This window comes from Passer montanus, unplaced genomic scaffold (genome assembly GCF_014805655.1).
Source record: "Passer montanus isolate IOZ18808 unplaced genomic scaffold, ASM1480565v1 scaffold5, whole genome shotgun sequence".
Taxonomy (NCBI): Eukaryota; Metazoa; Chordata; class Aves; order Passeriformes; family Passeridae; genus Passer; species Passer montanus.
Genome location: NW_024369929.1, coordinates 8,133,500 through 8,147,683, shown reverse-complemented (window position 1 = coordinate 8,147,683; position 14,184 = coordinate 8,133,500). Strand labels below are relative to the sequence as shown.

The 14,184-nt window shown below is 43.3% G+C and overlaps 2 protein-coding genes across 2 annotated transcripts; one reads left to right on the top strand and one right to left on the bottom strand.

Moving 5' to 3' along the window:
- The first annotated feature begins 452 nt into the window (after positions 1-452).
- Positions 453-3,383, top strand: LOC120508904 (nicotinamide riboside kinase 2-like). The gene is made up of 8 exons (XM_039722967.1): positions 453-738; positions 884-974; positions 1,347-1,392; positions 1,532-1,718; positions 1,957-2,028; positions 2,686-2,792; positions 2,989-3,080; positions 3,189-3,383. The coding sequence occupies exons 1-8, from the start codon at positions 713-715 to the stop codon at positions 3,192-3,194; spliced, it is 627 nt and encodes a 208-aa protein (XP_039578901.1). The 5' UTR covers positions 453-712; the 3' UTR covers positions 3,195-3,383.
- Positions 3,384-3,629: 246 nt separating this feature from the next.
- On the bottom strand, positions 3,630-13,880 carry SQOR (sulfide quinone oxidoreductase). The gene is made up of 10 exons (XM_039722966.1): positions 13,637-13,880; positions 10,997-11,248; positions 10,496-10,666; positions 9,956-10,009; positions 8,306-8,500; positions 7,220-7,429; positions 6,580-6,763; positions 5,682-5,749; positions 4,462-4,640; positions 3,630-4,091 (listed from the first exon to the last, which is right to left on the bottom strand). Exons 2-10 carry the CDS (start codon positions 11,228-11,230, stop codon positions 4,034-4,036), a joined length of 1,353 nt encoding a protein of 450 aa, XP_039578900.1. The 5' UTR covers positions 11,231-11,248; positions 13,637-13,880; the 3' UTR covers positions 3,630-4,033.
- Between the last annotated feature and the right edge of the window lie 304 nt (positions 13,881-14,184).

Here is a 14,184-nt window from a genome sequence, read left to right as displayed (position 1 = left end):
CACACCGGCCGCGCCCGGACACCGCCAGGGGGCGCCCCGCGGCCCCGCTCGCGGCCCTCCCGCCCCGCCGCTCCCTCAGGAGCCTCGCGCGCCTCACGGGGAGCCACGGCCGCTCTCGGCCCCAGAGCAGCTCCTCACTGCAGAACCGGGCCGGTGTACCTCCGGCGGGCCCGAGCGCCCGGCACTGCCGCAGCTCCGCCCTCGCGGGAGGGGCGTGCTTTGTGCGCCAGAGCCAGCAGGGGGCGCCGCGCCCCCACCGTTCCCGCCTCCGCCCTTGCCCGGCGCGGAAGCCGTCGAGCGCCCCCAAGCGGTCGCGCTGTAACACGGCCGGGCGTGAGTGAGCGCACCCCAGCCAATCGCCGCGAGCCGTTCGCGTCACGCCGCTTCCTATTGGCTGCCCGGCGGAGGCGGCCGCCCAATGGGCGCGGCGGAGCGCGAGGGGAAGGCACGCGCGCGCGGGAGCCGCCCCCCTTTGCGGAGCGCGCGGCGCGGCGCGGACCGGCCCTGCTGCTGCTCTGAGCGACCATGGCGCTGCCCAGCAGTTGACGTTTGGCTTCTCCCCTCTCCACCTTCTCCTCTTTCTCCGACCCCTTCCTCCCCTCTGCCCGGGTCCCGGCTCAGGCACGTAGACGGCCGGTACCGGAGACACCGGGTCCCCCCGCCCCTCAGAAACAGGCAGTAGGAGTCGGGCCGGGCGGCCGCGGGACGCGCCATGAACATCATCATCGGCATCGGCGGGTGAGAGCCGGGGCCAGGCGGGGAAAGCGGCCCGGGCTGCGGGACGGGCGCGGGTCTCTGGTGCCGGCCCCTCCCGGTGCCGCAGTGGGGTGGGGGGTGGAGCGGCCCCACGTGGCGCTTCCCGACGGCCGCGCTCTCGCCGCAGGGTCACCAACGGCGGCAAGACCACCCTGACCCGCCGGCTGATGCGGGCCCTGCCCAACTGCAGCGTGGTGCACCAGGATGACTTCTTCAAGGTGAGCGGGCCCGCCGGGCCCGGCAGGCCGCGGGAGGGCGCGGGGTGACCCCCGCGGGCTTCCGCCCGCGCTGCTGGCGCGCTGCCCGCGCTGCGCCGCCCTGCCCGCGCTGCCGTGCGGGGCCGGATAAGCCGGCGCTACCGCGGCTCCCCGCGGAGCGCCCCGCTCCTGCCCGGGGGACGATAGAGGAGCGGGCGGCTTTATCGTACTGCTCGTTTTATCTGCATGCAAAGGAACCTGGTGGAGGGTTAAGATTCCCCTTTGTAGCTTCAGGGTTTGGATCTTGAGTCTTGCTTAGAAATGGGTGTTGAGCTTCTCAGTAGTTGTTCTGACTAAGCAGGTTTGTTTTTTTTGTTGTTGTTACTGTTTCAGCCCCAAGATGAAATAGAAGTTGAAGATGGTTTTAAACAGTATGATGGTAAGCCTTTGTTAGTGTTTTCAAAGCTTAACTCAAAAACTTAAAGAGTATATTGATTCTTTATGTGCACTGTTTTGTACTGACTATCACTAGATGATACTTAATTACTGCTTAGTGATAGTTGTCTGTTTTGTCTTAGTGATTAGTGCATTAGATATGGAAGCTATGATGAGTACCATAAATGCTTGGATAAAAAACCCAGTCAAGTTTGAACGTTCTCATGGAATCAACAACACAATGGATGCCCAGATCTTGGAAGATAAGGAGGGAGGAGATGAAACAATCCACATTCTTATTGTTGAAGGCTTCCTACTTTACACCTACAGGTAATCAATTGTGCCTTCATACATTTTGATTTTTACAGTATTTTATGTAACAGGCAAACCTCCAAGGGAATAAAAATACGTGTTCTAAACCAAGAGTTAGCTGCTGGCATTGACTACGGCCAAGTTTAGGTGTCACAAATCTAAAGGTGGCTCTAAGTACAGGAAATGGATATAGTTTTACTTTTCTGGGTTTTGCTACTAATTAGTGGAAGTGTAACCAAGCAGGTGTCTCTTTCAGGCCACTGATTGATGTGTTCCACCATCGGTACTTTCTTTCCATTCCATACGAAGAGTGTAAAAGGAGAAGAAGGTAAGTTTGTCTGACTTCTTTGCTAGCCCAATAACATCTTACTCATTCAAGTATTTTTTCCAAGACTTTAAAAGACTTTAACATTACCCATTCAAGACTTTGTTTCTCTGAAGCTTTTAGATGAGAAGGGATAAAGGCAAATGTAGCTACTGAGTTGGATTGTAACTTCCTTCACCAAACTGACCAAAAACAACTCGTGTATGTAATGCTCAGTTTCTGCACACACCGTTCATTAGGCTTTCTCTCATTCTGGTTTTCCAATTACATACACAGTTCCCAGGTCTCAAACTATCTGAGGTTTTACATTTGGCTGTGTTGTTGCACACATACACTGTTCTTACTGCAAATGAAAACTTGAATTCGATTTCAAGAGGAATAAGCAGTCAGCTAATTTACCCAAGGTTCTGCTAAAGCTTTTAAGAGTTTACTCATCAGTATTTAGATCAGTCTGTCTTGGGAACTCCTTAAACACTTTGGACCTGCACATCAATTTATTTGCATAACTTGATGCTTGCAGCTCTTGCTAACTACTAACTTCTGATAAGCTCAGAACCAAACTGGAGTCAGTGGGCTTAGGCTAATGTGTAGAGAAACCCAGTGAAGGATCTGTCATTCCCCTGAACTGTTACTTGTGAGTACCAATGCCTTCATTTACAGTTCAAGGAATTACACTGTGCCAGATCCACCTGGATTGTTTGATGGCCACGTCTGGCCTATGTACATCAAGCACAGGAAGATAATGGAAGAACTTGGAGTTGATGTGGGTAAGTCTTCAATGACAAAAGCACTTTATGAGATTGCTTTTCAAACCTGTGCAGTACATATTGGTTAGATCCATGAGAGGAGGTGAAGCAGGTGGAGGGAGTATATTTCTCTGATACCAGCTGGGTGCATGCTTTTTAAATGAGGATCTGGCAAGCTTATAGAGACTTACTAGAGTTCTCTTATTTTACTTTTAAGTGCATTTGGATGGGACAAAATCAAAGGAGGAGCTGTTTAATGATGTGTATGGACAGATCCAGAATAAGATTGAAGAACTGCTTAACACCCAGGTATATGCCTAGGTTATGTTGCAATTCAAAGGTAAACTTTTTAAAACCTGTGTTGGAAAAGTACGAAGCTGTAACTCAAAATATGTTCACATCTATCTTTCTGTTTAGAAATAAGCTGCTGCTGATTCTTGTGAGTGAAGATGATTCCTGTTTGCTCCACGCTGTCTACCTGACTGCCTCTAAAGTTCCAGCTTCTGTGAAGACTCAACTCCCAAATTCAACTTTGTTCAACCTTTCCCTTGAAAACTTAAGTTCTATATGGCCATAATTAAAAAGCACTTCCCCCTTGTCTGTGATCCTAAATTGTGCTTCAGTCTAGTATGTTCTCAGGTGACTCTTTTCATGATGTTCTTAGTGTCACAGGTTAAAACATAGTGGAACTGATGTGAAGTGGCTCAGCAACTATCCTAGGAGAGTGTGTGTATCCATATCCACACACACTGCTTCGAATTCTTTGCTTTCAAAACTCTGCATGCATTCCTCTAAGAATTAGGCAGCAGGTATGCTTAGAAATTAGGATTGATGTTCTTCAAAAATCAAAGAACCGGAGACTTTCAGGCAATTTTACTAGCATTGAATCACTGTTACATCCAGTGCATGCATTGATCTTTGGTGCAAACAAATCAGTTTAGTTTCAGGAAGAAAATTTTACATAGACAATAGCTTCCAAAGTATTGATTGTTCTAGCAATTCCTGTAGTAATCTGTAGGGTAAGGCAAGGTCAGATTCCTGTGTAAATACAAAAGTACTTTAAGGCCTCAATTAACATAAAAGATCATGGAAAGAGCACTAAGAAGGCTTTAATCCATAGTAGGAGGAAAAGTGAATTAGTGACCAAAGCTTGATTAAGAAAAACAAACTGCCAGGTATTCCAAGAGGGAAGATATGTATTGATCCAGTGTGAAACCAGTCCACTTCTTTGGAAGGTTTTATCCAATGCTGAGAACCAGCAGTTACTTCAAGCCCAGATGCATCAGCTTCCTGACAGGAGCTGGTCCTCCCCAGTATCCCCTGGAAACAGAAAGTTCTTTCACACACTATCAAAGTAGGGCTTGGGGAAAGTTTTTTTTTTCTTATAAGATTCTGTACTGTGAAGAAATGAGCATCAGTGTTGTTCTGATCACAACTGAGGATGTACTTTGCTTCTAGCAACAGCTTCCTGACAGGAGCTGGTCCTCCCCAGTATCCCCTGGAAACAGAAAGTTCTTTCACACACTATCAAAGTAGGGCTTGGGGAAAGTTTTTTTTTCTTATAAGATTCTGTACTGTGAAGAAATGAGCATCAGAGTGTTCTGATCACAACTGAGGATGCACTTTGCTTCTAGCACGGAACTAAACCAGAACAGGTGTCTGTACCTGATTGTTTTTCTTCAATACTTACTTAAGTAGTGCATTCCAATAGAGCAGAGGCATCATATCAGCTTTCATGTGGTACATGGTTACTCTCTCCTTACTCTGGTCAATAGGAAAGGTCTCCAAAGGCTGAGCATTGTAGTCAAACTCTGCCAGGATCACCTTGTTATAGCCTGTTACTAGTGGGCAGGAAGTGTATCCATCATACTGCAATGAAAAATACCCACTTCTCATTATTCTGACCAAAGCCTAAAGGCTGAGGTTTTACAAGCCATGGTTAACAGTCACATTTCAAAATAACTTTCTAGGAGGTTTCTGCATTTCCAGTGTAAATATCACTGAAGTTGGAAGGCTGCTGTGCCAGTTCTGATTTATTAACCATAATACTAAGCCACTATTTCAAATGTAGATCTGCCTAACATTGCATAAATGAGACCTAACCTAGAACAACAGGGCATAATGTCAGTAGTAGTTGGTTCTAACCAGTGGACCTGCTGACCAGCAGATCTGGATGAGAGCTGGTGTTTACTTCAACAAGCCAACAGGATCTTTAGTGAGAATTTCCAGAGAATTGCAGGATATTCAGGTTAGTGCCCCAAGGAAGCCATGTGTAAGCCATGTGTAAGCCATGTGTAAAATAAGAGTAAAGGCTTAAGGACAAATTTGAACATAATTTAGGCTTAGCTATAGTACAGAAGCTTCAGTTTAACCTTAAAAGATCATGTCGTACACAGGAGAAGCAAGTTGGCAAGAGTTTTTCTGGAGCAGGTATTACCTTAACAGTGTGAGTAAATCACTTGCACTGATGAAAACCCTGACTAATCAGCCTCTAATCTTCTCTCAACTCAGAAGTCAGGGCATCAAAGAGGTAGTACTTTCAATGGCAGTATCATGAACTGGATCATGTCGTACACAGGAGAAGCAAGTTGGCAAGAGTTTTTCTGGAGCAGTTACTACCTTAACAGTGTGAGTAAATCACTTGCACTGATGAAAACCCTGACTAATCAGCCTCTAATCTTCTCTCAACTCAGAAGTCAGGGCATCAGAGGTAATACTTTCAATGGCAGTATCATGAACTGCAATTCCATTACTACTCTGACATACAGCAAGTAACCATTTAGCACCACAACTGCAGAGGCAAAGCCTTTTCTGCCTTCTGGTTCACACTCGGCTGCTTGCAAGACTTCCTGCATAAGAAGGGTGAAAACGTTCAGGAGAATTTCTCCCTAAGACAAGAACTGTAAGTACCTTTTTAACTGGCAACTCGTTCTTCATTACCAGAGAAATAGTTTTATCAAGGACTCCAGACTGAGCAGCTAAATGAGAAAGAAATAGAAATGTACTAAGACTATTTCAGCCAACAATTATTGTCATTACTAAAGCAAACAGTAGTAGCCAGGCATTTTGTTGGACAATTCAGCTGCAATTGAACTTACATGTAAGTTTACTGTCCCAGATTAAAAAAAGGACTAATGCTTTGGCCTCACTTTTTTGAACTTCTAAAGCTTAATGAAACTTGAGCTGGTATTTTTAGCCTATCTCCATTCTCCTATGATAAATTATACTTGCTCAGTCTTATCAAACACTAACATTCTGGCACACTGAAGTTGTTTCATTTTGAGTGCTGTAAGTGTAGACCCATTTACTGAAGTTAAGTACCCCACCCTTTCATTACATCAATAACATACAGTATAGCCCGTTTTTTTTCTACTCTTATTTGCCTTTTATCAGTTGTGAGACCATACACTTAAAGTGTTTTAATTGTGGAACCTGTGGCTACAAGGCCAGAACATGTGATTTTTTGATAGTGACTTAGCAGTTAGGTGACACATGCATGAGGAGCTAAGATAAAGCAGAAAGGTTCATTACTGAATGAACCTTTGACAAGAATGTCACATAATGAATGAGGTATTCTCACAAAACACAAAAAATAGAATTAGTTCATCTGTGAGGCATCTGGAACAGCAGAACTGTTGGGTTAGTGGCATCAACATGGTCTGTAGGTAGCTAGTTGGTCCAGGAGACTCTGGTCTTTTTGAAAGCTCAAAATTAAAGTCACAACCTCAGGAGCAGCAAACTAAACAAAAACCTTACTGTGACTCCACTCTTGTCATTTGCACACACAAACATACACATGCAACTTTACCTACAGCTGCAGCAGTTTTTGATGTTGGAAGGTTGGTGCAGTCTCCAATACCAAAGACATTAGGATACTTTTTATGCTGTAGAGTCTCCTTATCTAAATCCACCCAGCCGGCTGCATCTGAGACAGGACTGTTGATGAGTACAGCAGGTGGCCCCATTGGGGGTGTGACATGAAGCATTTCATACTGAACAGAAAGAAAAGGCACCCAATGGTTAGTTCATCAGAGCAAACTCTATCTGTTGGTATAAGGCAATAAGCATAGTGTGGAGAGAGGGTTTCTTGGATTTGTGTCTTTTGGTTTTTTAAACACAAGTATACAGAATGAAAATCTGCTCTCAAATTTCAAGTGCATCCTTTAATTAACATGACCCTTATCAAGCAATTCCATTTGGAAGCAATTTGCCTTCCTCAATACACACCTGACACGTTCCCATGGCATACAGGACTCCATGCATTATTTATGAGACATTTTTTCTTCTTTCCACCTTGGTTTCAAAATTTTTAATATTCTGCTAACGTTAGAGATAGTACTCTCAGGGGGAACAGTAATGCACAACAAAGCAGACTGTGTTATAACAATGCAGAAGTTTGCAGTACACAAGGAAAATAGAACCAAATGAGGGGTCTGAAAGCTCCTGACCTGATGAACTTCAGTCACTCCAGGTCTGTCCAAGTCTGCAAACACAGCTTCTTGCTTGTCTGCTCGAACTTCTACGAGGTTGCGCTTGTAGTTAACAGTAAGATTCCTGTCCTTTACTACTTCAAGCAATGCATCAGCATATTTCTTAACACCAAAAATCACATCAAGTGAGGTGTTGAACATGATGTTTGCTTTGGAACGTTTTCCTGTCTGCAGGAGGAGATCCAATTAGCCTTTTCTATTAAGAAACTGTGACAAGAAGAGACAAAAGAACTGTGCTGCACTACTAAAGAGCTGATAGAAGTATTCATGCAGTTCAATTATTAATGAATGTTTAATTAATATTTCACAGCATGTTAGAAGGTAGACCCTTTCAGCATGAGGAACCTCACACAACTCATGAGAAGAGGTGGCTGCAAAGCACTGAGGAACTGCTGTATGCAGGTTAAATTCTTGAAAGAGTTTTGTGTTAAAAAGCTTTCTGAAATCTTCAGTTCTGTGCATAATTCAGGTACTCACCCAGCTGGTAGCTCATGAAACTTAAACACATATGAAGCCTGACGCTTCCACCTGAAGTTGTCTTTTGCTTCCACTAAGCCTGGCTAAGACTCCTCCTGATGCTGAGACAATGCACCCCCAGGAGCAAGCATAGCCACTTTTCAGACTAGTAGACAAATGACAACAGGTACTTAAAGTTACAAGAATGATGTAATTCCAGCCAGCATTATTTTGGTGAACCATGTATAATTTACATGGTACACCATGTATAAATTAGGCTGAGAACAGTTGTATCTGCAGCTTACCAGAAGCAGGTCAAGCCATTCTTTCAGTATGAAATTCTGAACTGAATTTCTGAATTCTACAAGCTTCTCTGGTATTAAATATATGCTAAATATTTATGTAAAATCCATTTACCTGCATTCCTTATACATTAAAAATGAAAAAGCAAGTCAGTCACTTCAATAATCCTGAGTCACAGCACTCTCATGTGGTTTATATTTGTTTTAAATATAATATGAAACCCTTAGAACAAACCTTCCTTCCCACTGTGAGAAAAAGTACTGGCAGAGAGGGTAAAAGACTTACTTTTCTCAAGTATGCGTCTGATAAATACATAATCTTCTGAGGAGCCCCTGCACACTTCACTGGAGTATTTGGAAAAGTGAAGATAGCATTTCCTTCCTTAAAATCTTGTAAAGCTCTCCATGTTTTCTCTACTGTCTGGGCTGAATAATTGGAACCTATTTTAGGGTGATTAAAACCTTCAGGCAAGCCTTTGATCTAGGAAAAGAGAAATTAAGGTTTCAAGTACAGATGGCAAAAGTTTTGTCATCATTGACAAGTATTAAATACAGACTGAGAAATAACTACATAAGTTTCTATCAATAAGAAAGTCAATACTTGCTTGCTACTTAGTATTTTTAAAAATAGGCCTAGCAATAAAACAGTTATTTCCTTTAGAATTTAGTATATGATTTTATAGATGTACATTTAGTAAAACTGCTCTGCAACATCTCAGCATAAGTCTTCAGTGCAGACCCAGTCCCAAGTTTTTGTAGACTGAAATTCAGAGTAAGAATATATAAACATCATCACAAGTAAAAATCATGTAAAAAAAAAAAAGTTTAATTCACCTTATAAATTTTCTGTAGTCAGTTGCAGATACCTGTATTTGCCATGGGGTACCCATTTATAAACAATGGCTTGCAGAAATTCTGTGAGAATATGGAGTCACGTTACAGGCACTGCCCTGTGTTTGGGACAGTCCAGTCTGCACCAGAATACACTGCTGGTGAAGAGAAACCATCCTGCTGTTTCAAGTGTCCACTTCTGTTTTATAGTTACTATTTTTCATTACAGAGTGTGATTAACTGTGTTACATGGCTTCTACTAGTGAACACTGAATTTACTTTTATCAGCTGGTACTGATAAATAGATATCAATAGATATGAAGACTGAGAGAGGGTTCACTGAACATGCTGCAACTTCTCATTCCACTGACCTAATCACCAGAGCTTATTTGTGACTGTAGCTAACTGAGACCAGCTCTTGCTTGACATATATCCTGAAAGCTTTTCAAAGAGATACTTAAATATATTGTCAGGTACTACATCATATTCAGGTCAGGGTAAAACCACAAGAGTCAAATTGCTCAGACATCTTGCTTTTTGTGTTTTCCTCCTCCTACGCATCACTGTGGTCATTCTTGCACCAACATTTTCCTCAGAGTACCACTGTGTGAAGTGCACAGGAAACGTTTCACAAGGGCAGGGCCCCAGGGCCTATTTAAACACAGGCCTGGTAACTCAGCTGGCTCCTTTTGAAGTGCATCCTTTAAGAAAGGTGAGGGTAGCACAAATTAATTCTGCAGGTCAGATTTTACTGACTGCTCTGTGTTCCTCACTCCATTTACATTACAGATGCCTCAGACTCCAGGCAGCACACCTTTATTATCTCATTATAGGCTGCCTTAAAACTCTAGATTTAACTTGCTGCCCCATCTGCTGATTGCCACAGAGATGCAACAAAGTTGTCATAAAAGGCTTTCCCAAGGGTAATTTGGGTTATTACAGAGAGATCTGTGGAAGAAGTAAAGTCATTGATCTGTCTTCTAGCTCTTTAATTCATAGTGTTCAATACCTTGCAGTATAAACAGTTCTGAAATGCCATTTACTTTTATGAATGTACGTGATACTATTAAAATTAGTAAATATATGATTACTGTAAAACAAATACCTTTTCGTAATGCAGACTAATTCCAAGAGCAATTATCAGATACTTGTAAGTTACCTGTTGTATAAGGAACAAAGAGTATTTTAGACAAACAAACCAAAGCATTACCTCGAAGTAAATTTCAGTTACCTGACAGCAAGAGTCACAAGGAAGGAGATATAGGGAGCATCAGTAGCCTAAATTAAGCTGTAAGAAGTCTAGTTTAAATGCTAACTGCATTATGAGTTACACACACAGCCCCTCTTATACACAGACCCAGGTATCTCGAGCAAAATATTCTCTTTTCCGTTCAGTTCACCATACACAGGGCTTATGATAATAGTATTTTAAGTTGATGTTATTCTAACCTAGTTATCTACCACAATTTTTATTAGAAAAAGATTTTAAGATCAAGTACATAAGACTAACTGGAATTTCCCAGCCTCCTAGATGCTGGTGGCCTTGCTCAATAGTTCTAAGGGAATCTGCAGGAAGAGGACAGAATTCATGACAAAAATAAACTTTTTTCTTTTTTTCTTTTTTTTATTTTTTTTACATTATTACCCTGATATCATTCTCCAGCCAGACACAGTTCTTATCTGGATCCAATGCTGTAACTTGAGATTTGATCCACTCAACACCTGCAGGCATTACACTTCCCATTGGACGTGCAGAATCTGTCAGCTGCTTTGCACCAGCACCAACCAGGGTCCACAGGGGCTGATAGTAATGAGTCTGAAATAAAAGTTCAAATGGACATTTCAAAACTGTTTAAAGGGACTTAAAGGCACCTCACTCTAAATGGAAACTATGTACTCTAAACATTGTGTTATTCTTAATAAAAGAAGCTGTATAAATAACCAAGATTTTTCCATTACAAATCTGCAGGGATGCACAAATCTCACAGAGAAGAAAGTGTCATATAAAACCTTTTGAAAGATGGTTAGTTGGCTTACTTTCCACAGTTAAAAACATGTGGGGCTGGAGAGGGATGAGAATCAGACCCATCTGGTCACGAGTAAAATGCTTATTCTTTGCAGTGCTTTACAGCAGAGGGACACTCACCTTGCTTGGCTCAACAACAGCCACATTTTCTGCCCCCACTTTCCTCTTCATCCGAGCACTCATGGAGATTCCACCAGCGCCTCCACCCAACACAAGTACTTCATAATAATCCTTGGCAGCACACCTGGCTGCTGTGTGTAAGCTGAAGGAGCTCATCTTCTGCATTCCTGGTTTCAGCAACCACACACCAGAACGGAGGCAGGAGCAGGGAAACACTGCTCCAGCTGCTGCCATCTTTCATTAACTGGGAAGCTAGGAGATAAGGAAAGGCACCAGTAACAATTACAGGAAGCAGTATTTATATTTATTAAAGTGCCTGTGTTAGTTTTCAAGGCAAAAATTATAATACTTAATTCCTCGAGTAATCAGGCAAGAATTACAGCTTTTTCATTTATTTACTCATTTATGTTACTTATAGACCGGAATTTCAAAATTACACCTGAAACCTCATATTTTCAAGAAAATCTGTCAATGTCAGCTTCAAAAATTCTCCACTACACTAGATGTAGCTGAGTAACTCATTCTGCACCTTTATGTGCTATCTTGACATCCCTCATGTCTGTGTACCTTGAATTCTTTATAATTTTTTATAATACTTGCCCTGTTATTAATCCATAGAGTTACAATTTAGGACAGAGAGGGAAAAATCTCAGAGGCATCCACTGTAAAACAAATGTTAATAATTTTGTTTTGCAGATGCAAAACATGACGCAAACATTTTCTTCTCATCTGCTCCCCATTCAGAACAAAACACCCAAATCCACGGGAAGTTAGTTTCACTTCAGAAGGCTGTTTATCATCTGTGCAGGCAGCTATTTAAACATGTGTTCTTCCATTTATAGACATCTTTTCCCTTTGACTCGAAGGCTATTTGTTTGCATGGTTTTATAATAACTCTTTCTTCTTTAATACTGAAGAAAATGCACTTGAAAGAAATCGTAGTTAAGACTGAGCAGGAGTGCTCAGTATCTCAGTATCTCAAATGGAGCCCAGAACAAACACGTAACCGAAGCACAGCAGTTCTAGCAGAGTTCTTGCTCAGGACAACTGCAATTTCTTGCTCTCCAGGGCAGCCACCTTAAGCTAAGCTCCTCAGACTGCCTACTTTACCGGACCAGTTAATTGAAGGAAGTCGGAACAAATAAAGTTAGACAAGTCCTACTAGCAAGAAGTACAGATCATTGCAACTCTTCTTTGCACAGCTAGCCACGGATCAGCAGTTTAAGCATTCCACCCGTGCACGTGTGCTGCTCGGCGGGCAGCTCCCAGCCGGCTCCAGAGCTGCGAGCCCCTCAGCCCCGGCCACAGCGGCCGCCGCTGCTCCGCGGCCCCGGGGCCGAGGCACCCGGCCCGAAGGGGGAGCAGGGCTCTGGCAGGGCAGACCCGGCCGGCGCTGGCGAGGCCGCTGCGGCCCGCAGGCTGCCCCGCCGGCACTCCGGGTGCTCCCCGGCCGCGGGCAAAGGCCGCGGGCCGGCCGGGAAGGGCCGGGCGGGGCCCGGTGTGCGCAGCCCGCGGTGGTCGCGGAGCCCCGCCAGGGGCTGAGGCGGGCGCTCCGCTCCGGGCAGGTGCCGATGGCACCTACAGCTCCAACCCCGTGCTTCCCGAAGTTTTGAAACTGCAATCCTGAAGCTGGCCCCCTGCCAACCCCTGAGCGAAACCCAGCCGTGCACTCGGCACTGGCCTCCATCCCAGGCCCACCTGGCCGCACACAGCACGGGTCACCACATCGCCGTTACCGACCCCTGCAGTACCTGCCGTGGAGTGAGCACTGACACTCCAATACCTGAACTTTCTCGGGTTACCTGTGAGCACCAGCCCTAACTATAATCTAGGAGCCCCTTTCCACAGACAGAAAACCAGCAAAAATATTAAGCTTAGTAAAATAACACCAAAACACTTATTAGATCAATAATTAATAATAAATGAACTCTGATGGAGTGCATCCTCCAGTGATAGGCAAAGGCTCTCTTTTCAAAGCTGCTGAACACCCACAATTCCTGGGTTTTACTGGACAGAAAATGTACTGAAAGAAGACAATAATCAGTATTTTTAAAGTGTCATGGAGATCATAGATCAATAATTAATAATAAATGAACTCTGATGGAGTGCATCCTCCAGTGATAGGCAAAGGCTCTCTTTTCAAAGCTGCTAAACACCCACAGTTCCTGCGTTTTATGGACAGAAAATGTACTGAAAGAAGACACAAATCAGTATTTTTTAGTGTAATGGAGATCGGACTTTCTTGTTAATACAGAGACTTTTATTCTCTAGAGAGAAAAAAGCCCCAGGGTTTATAGTTATATCCTTTAAAACATCCAAACTGCCCATTTTTATAATCTTTATGAGTTTCTCAACTTCCTGTTTCCAGCTGCCTTTGTATAATAAGAGTGCATCCTTTTCCCCACATTTTTTGCTCTAAGAGGTTGATCCTCATCTCCGTTCACGAGAAAAATGTTGGGCTGTGGTTTTTTAAACATGTATTTTTAGGACTGCCTTTAGACATTGCAGTATTTTCTTTAAGTTCCCATGCACATTTCCCCACAGACTGCTTACAGATAGCCTGCAGTTTTAATTTAAAAAAATTACTCATTAATTCCGTAATTCAGAAACTCACAAACCAAACATGAAGAAACTCCTCACCTGTAGCACAGAGGCCTCCAGCAGCCGTAGGGAGCACTGCCTTAACCTTTCCAAAGTCCAGGCAGGACCAGAGGGTGGGAGCTGCTGTGTGAGGGCTGGGCACACACTGCCTAACCCCAACCCTGTACTACCACATCTATCTACTCCATAAGTAACTTTTTACAAAATCACAGCAACAGAGCTGCTCACTCAAGCTGTGCGTGACGATGCAAGCACACAGTTTTAGATGTCAGTACCATTACATTCACCCAATTTACTTTCATGCATTAAGACTAACAAGAGTATTTGGTAGAACATCCTATGGAGATAATGAATTGTAGTTTTCATTGAAGTAATTTAAGAACACATCAATAGAAGTTATGTAAATGGAACAAACTTCATGCTACATATTTCTATTAATTTCCCCCCTTTATTACATAAAGGTGAATTAGTAAAATTAGGTTCTTATTCATAGAAACCCAGATCTTATCATGCTTTTATAGGAAAAGTTAATCAATTACATTTTTATGTATGTGCATGTGATTCCTCAGATAAGCACTGTCAGCTTT

Excerpts from the sequence above, each read along its gene's own strand:
- LOC120508904 (XM_039722967.1), top strand. The coding sequence starts at position 713 with ATGAACATCATCATCGGCATCGGCGG. Across the intron at positions 975-1,346 it reads ACCAGGATGACTTCTTCAAG|CCCCAAGATGAAATAGAAGT; the intron begins GTGAGCGGGCCC and ends TTACTGTTTCAG. Across the intron at positions 2,793-2,988 it reads AGAACTTGGAGTTGATGTGG|TGCATTTGGATGGGACAAAA; the intron begins GTAAGTCTTCAA and ends TTTACTTTTAAG.
- SQOR (XM_039722966.1), bottom strand. The coding sequence starts at position 11,230 with ATGGCAGCAGCTGGAGCAGTGTTTCCCTGCTCCTGCCTCCGTTCTGGT. Across the intron at positions 6,764-7,219 it reads GAGTGACTGAAGTTCATCAG|TATGAAATGCTTCATGTCAC; the intron begins GTCAGGAGCTTT and ends CTTTCTGTTCAG. Across the intron at positions 5,750-6,579 it reads AAAAACTGCTGCAGCTGTAG|CTGCTCAGTCTGGAGTCCTT; the intron begins GTAAAGTTGCAT and ends TTTCTCATTTAG.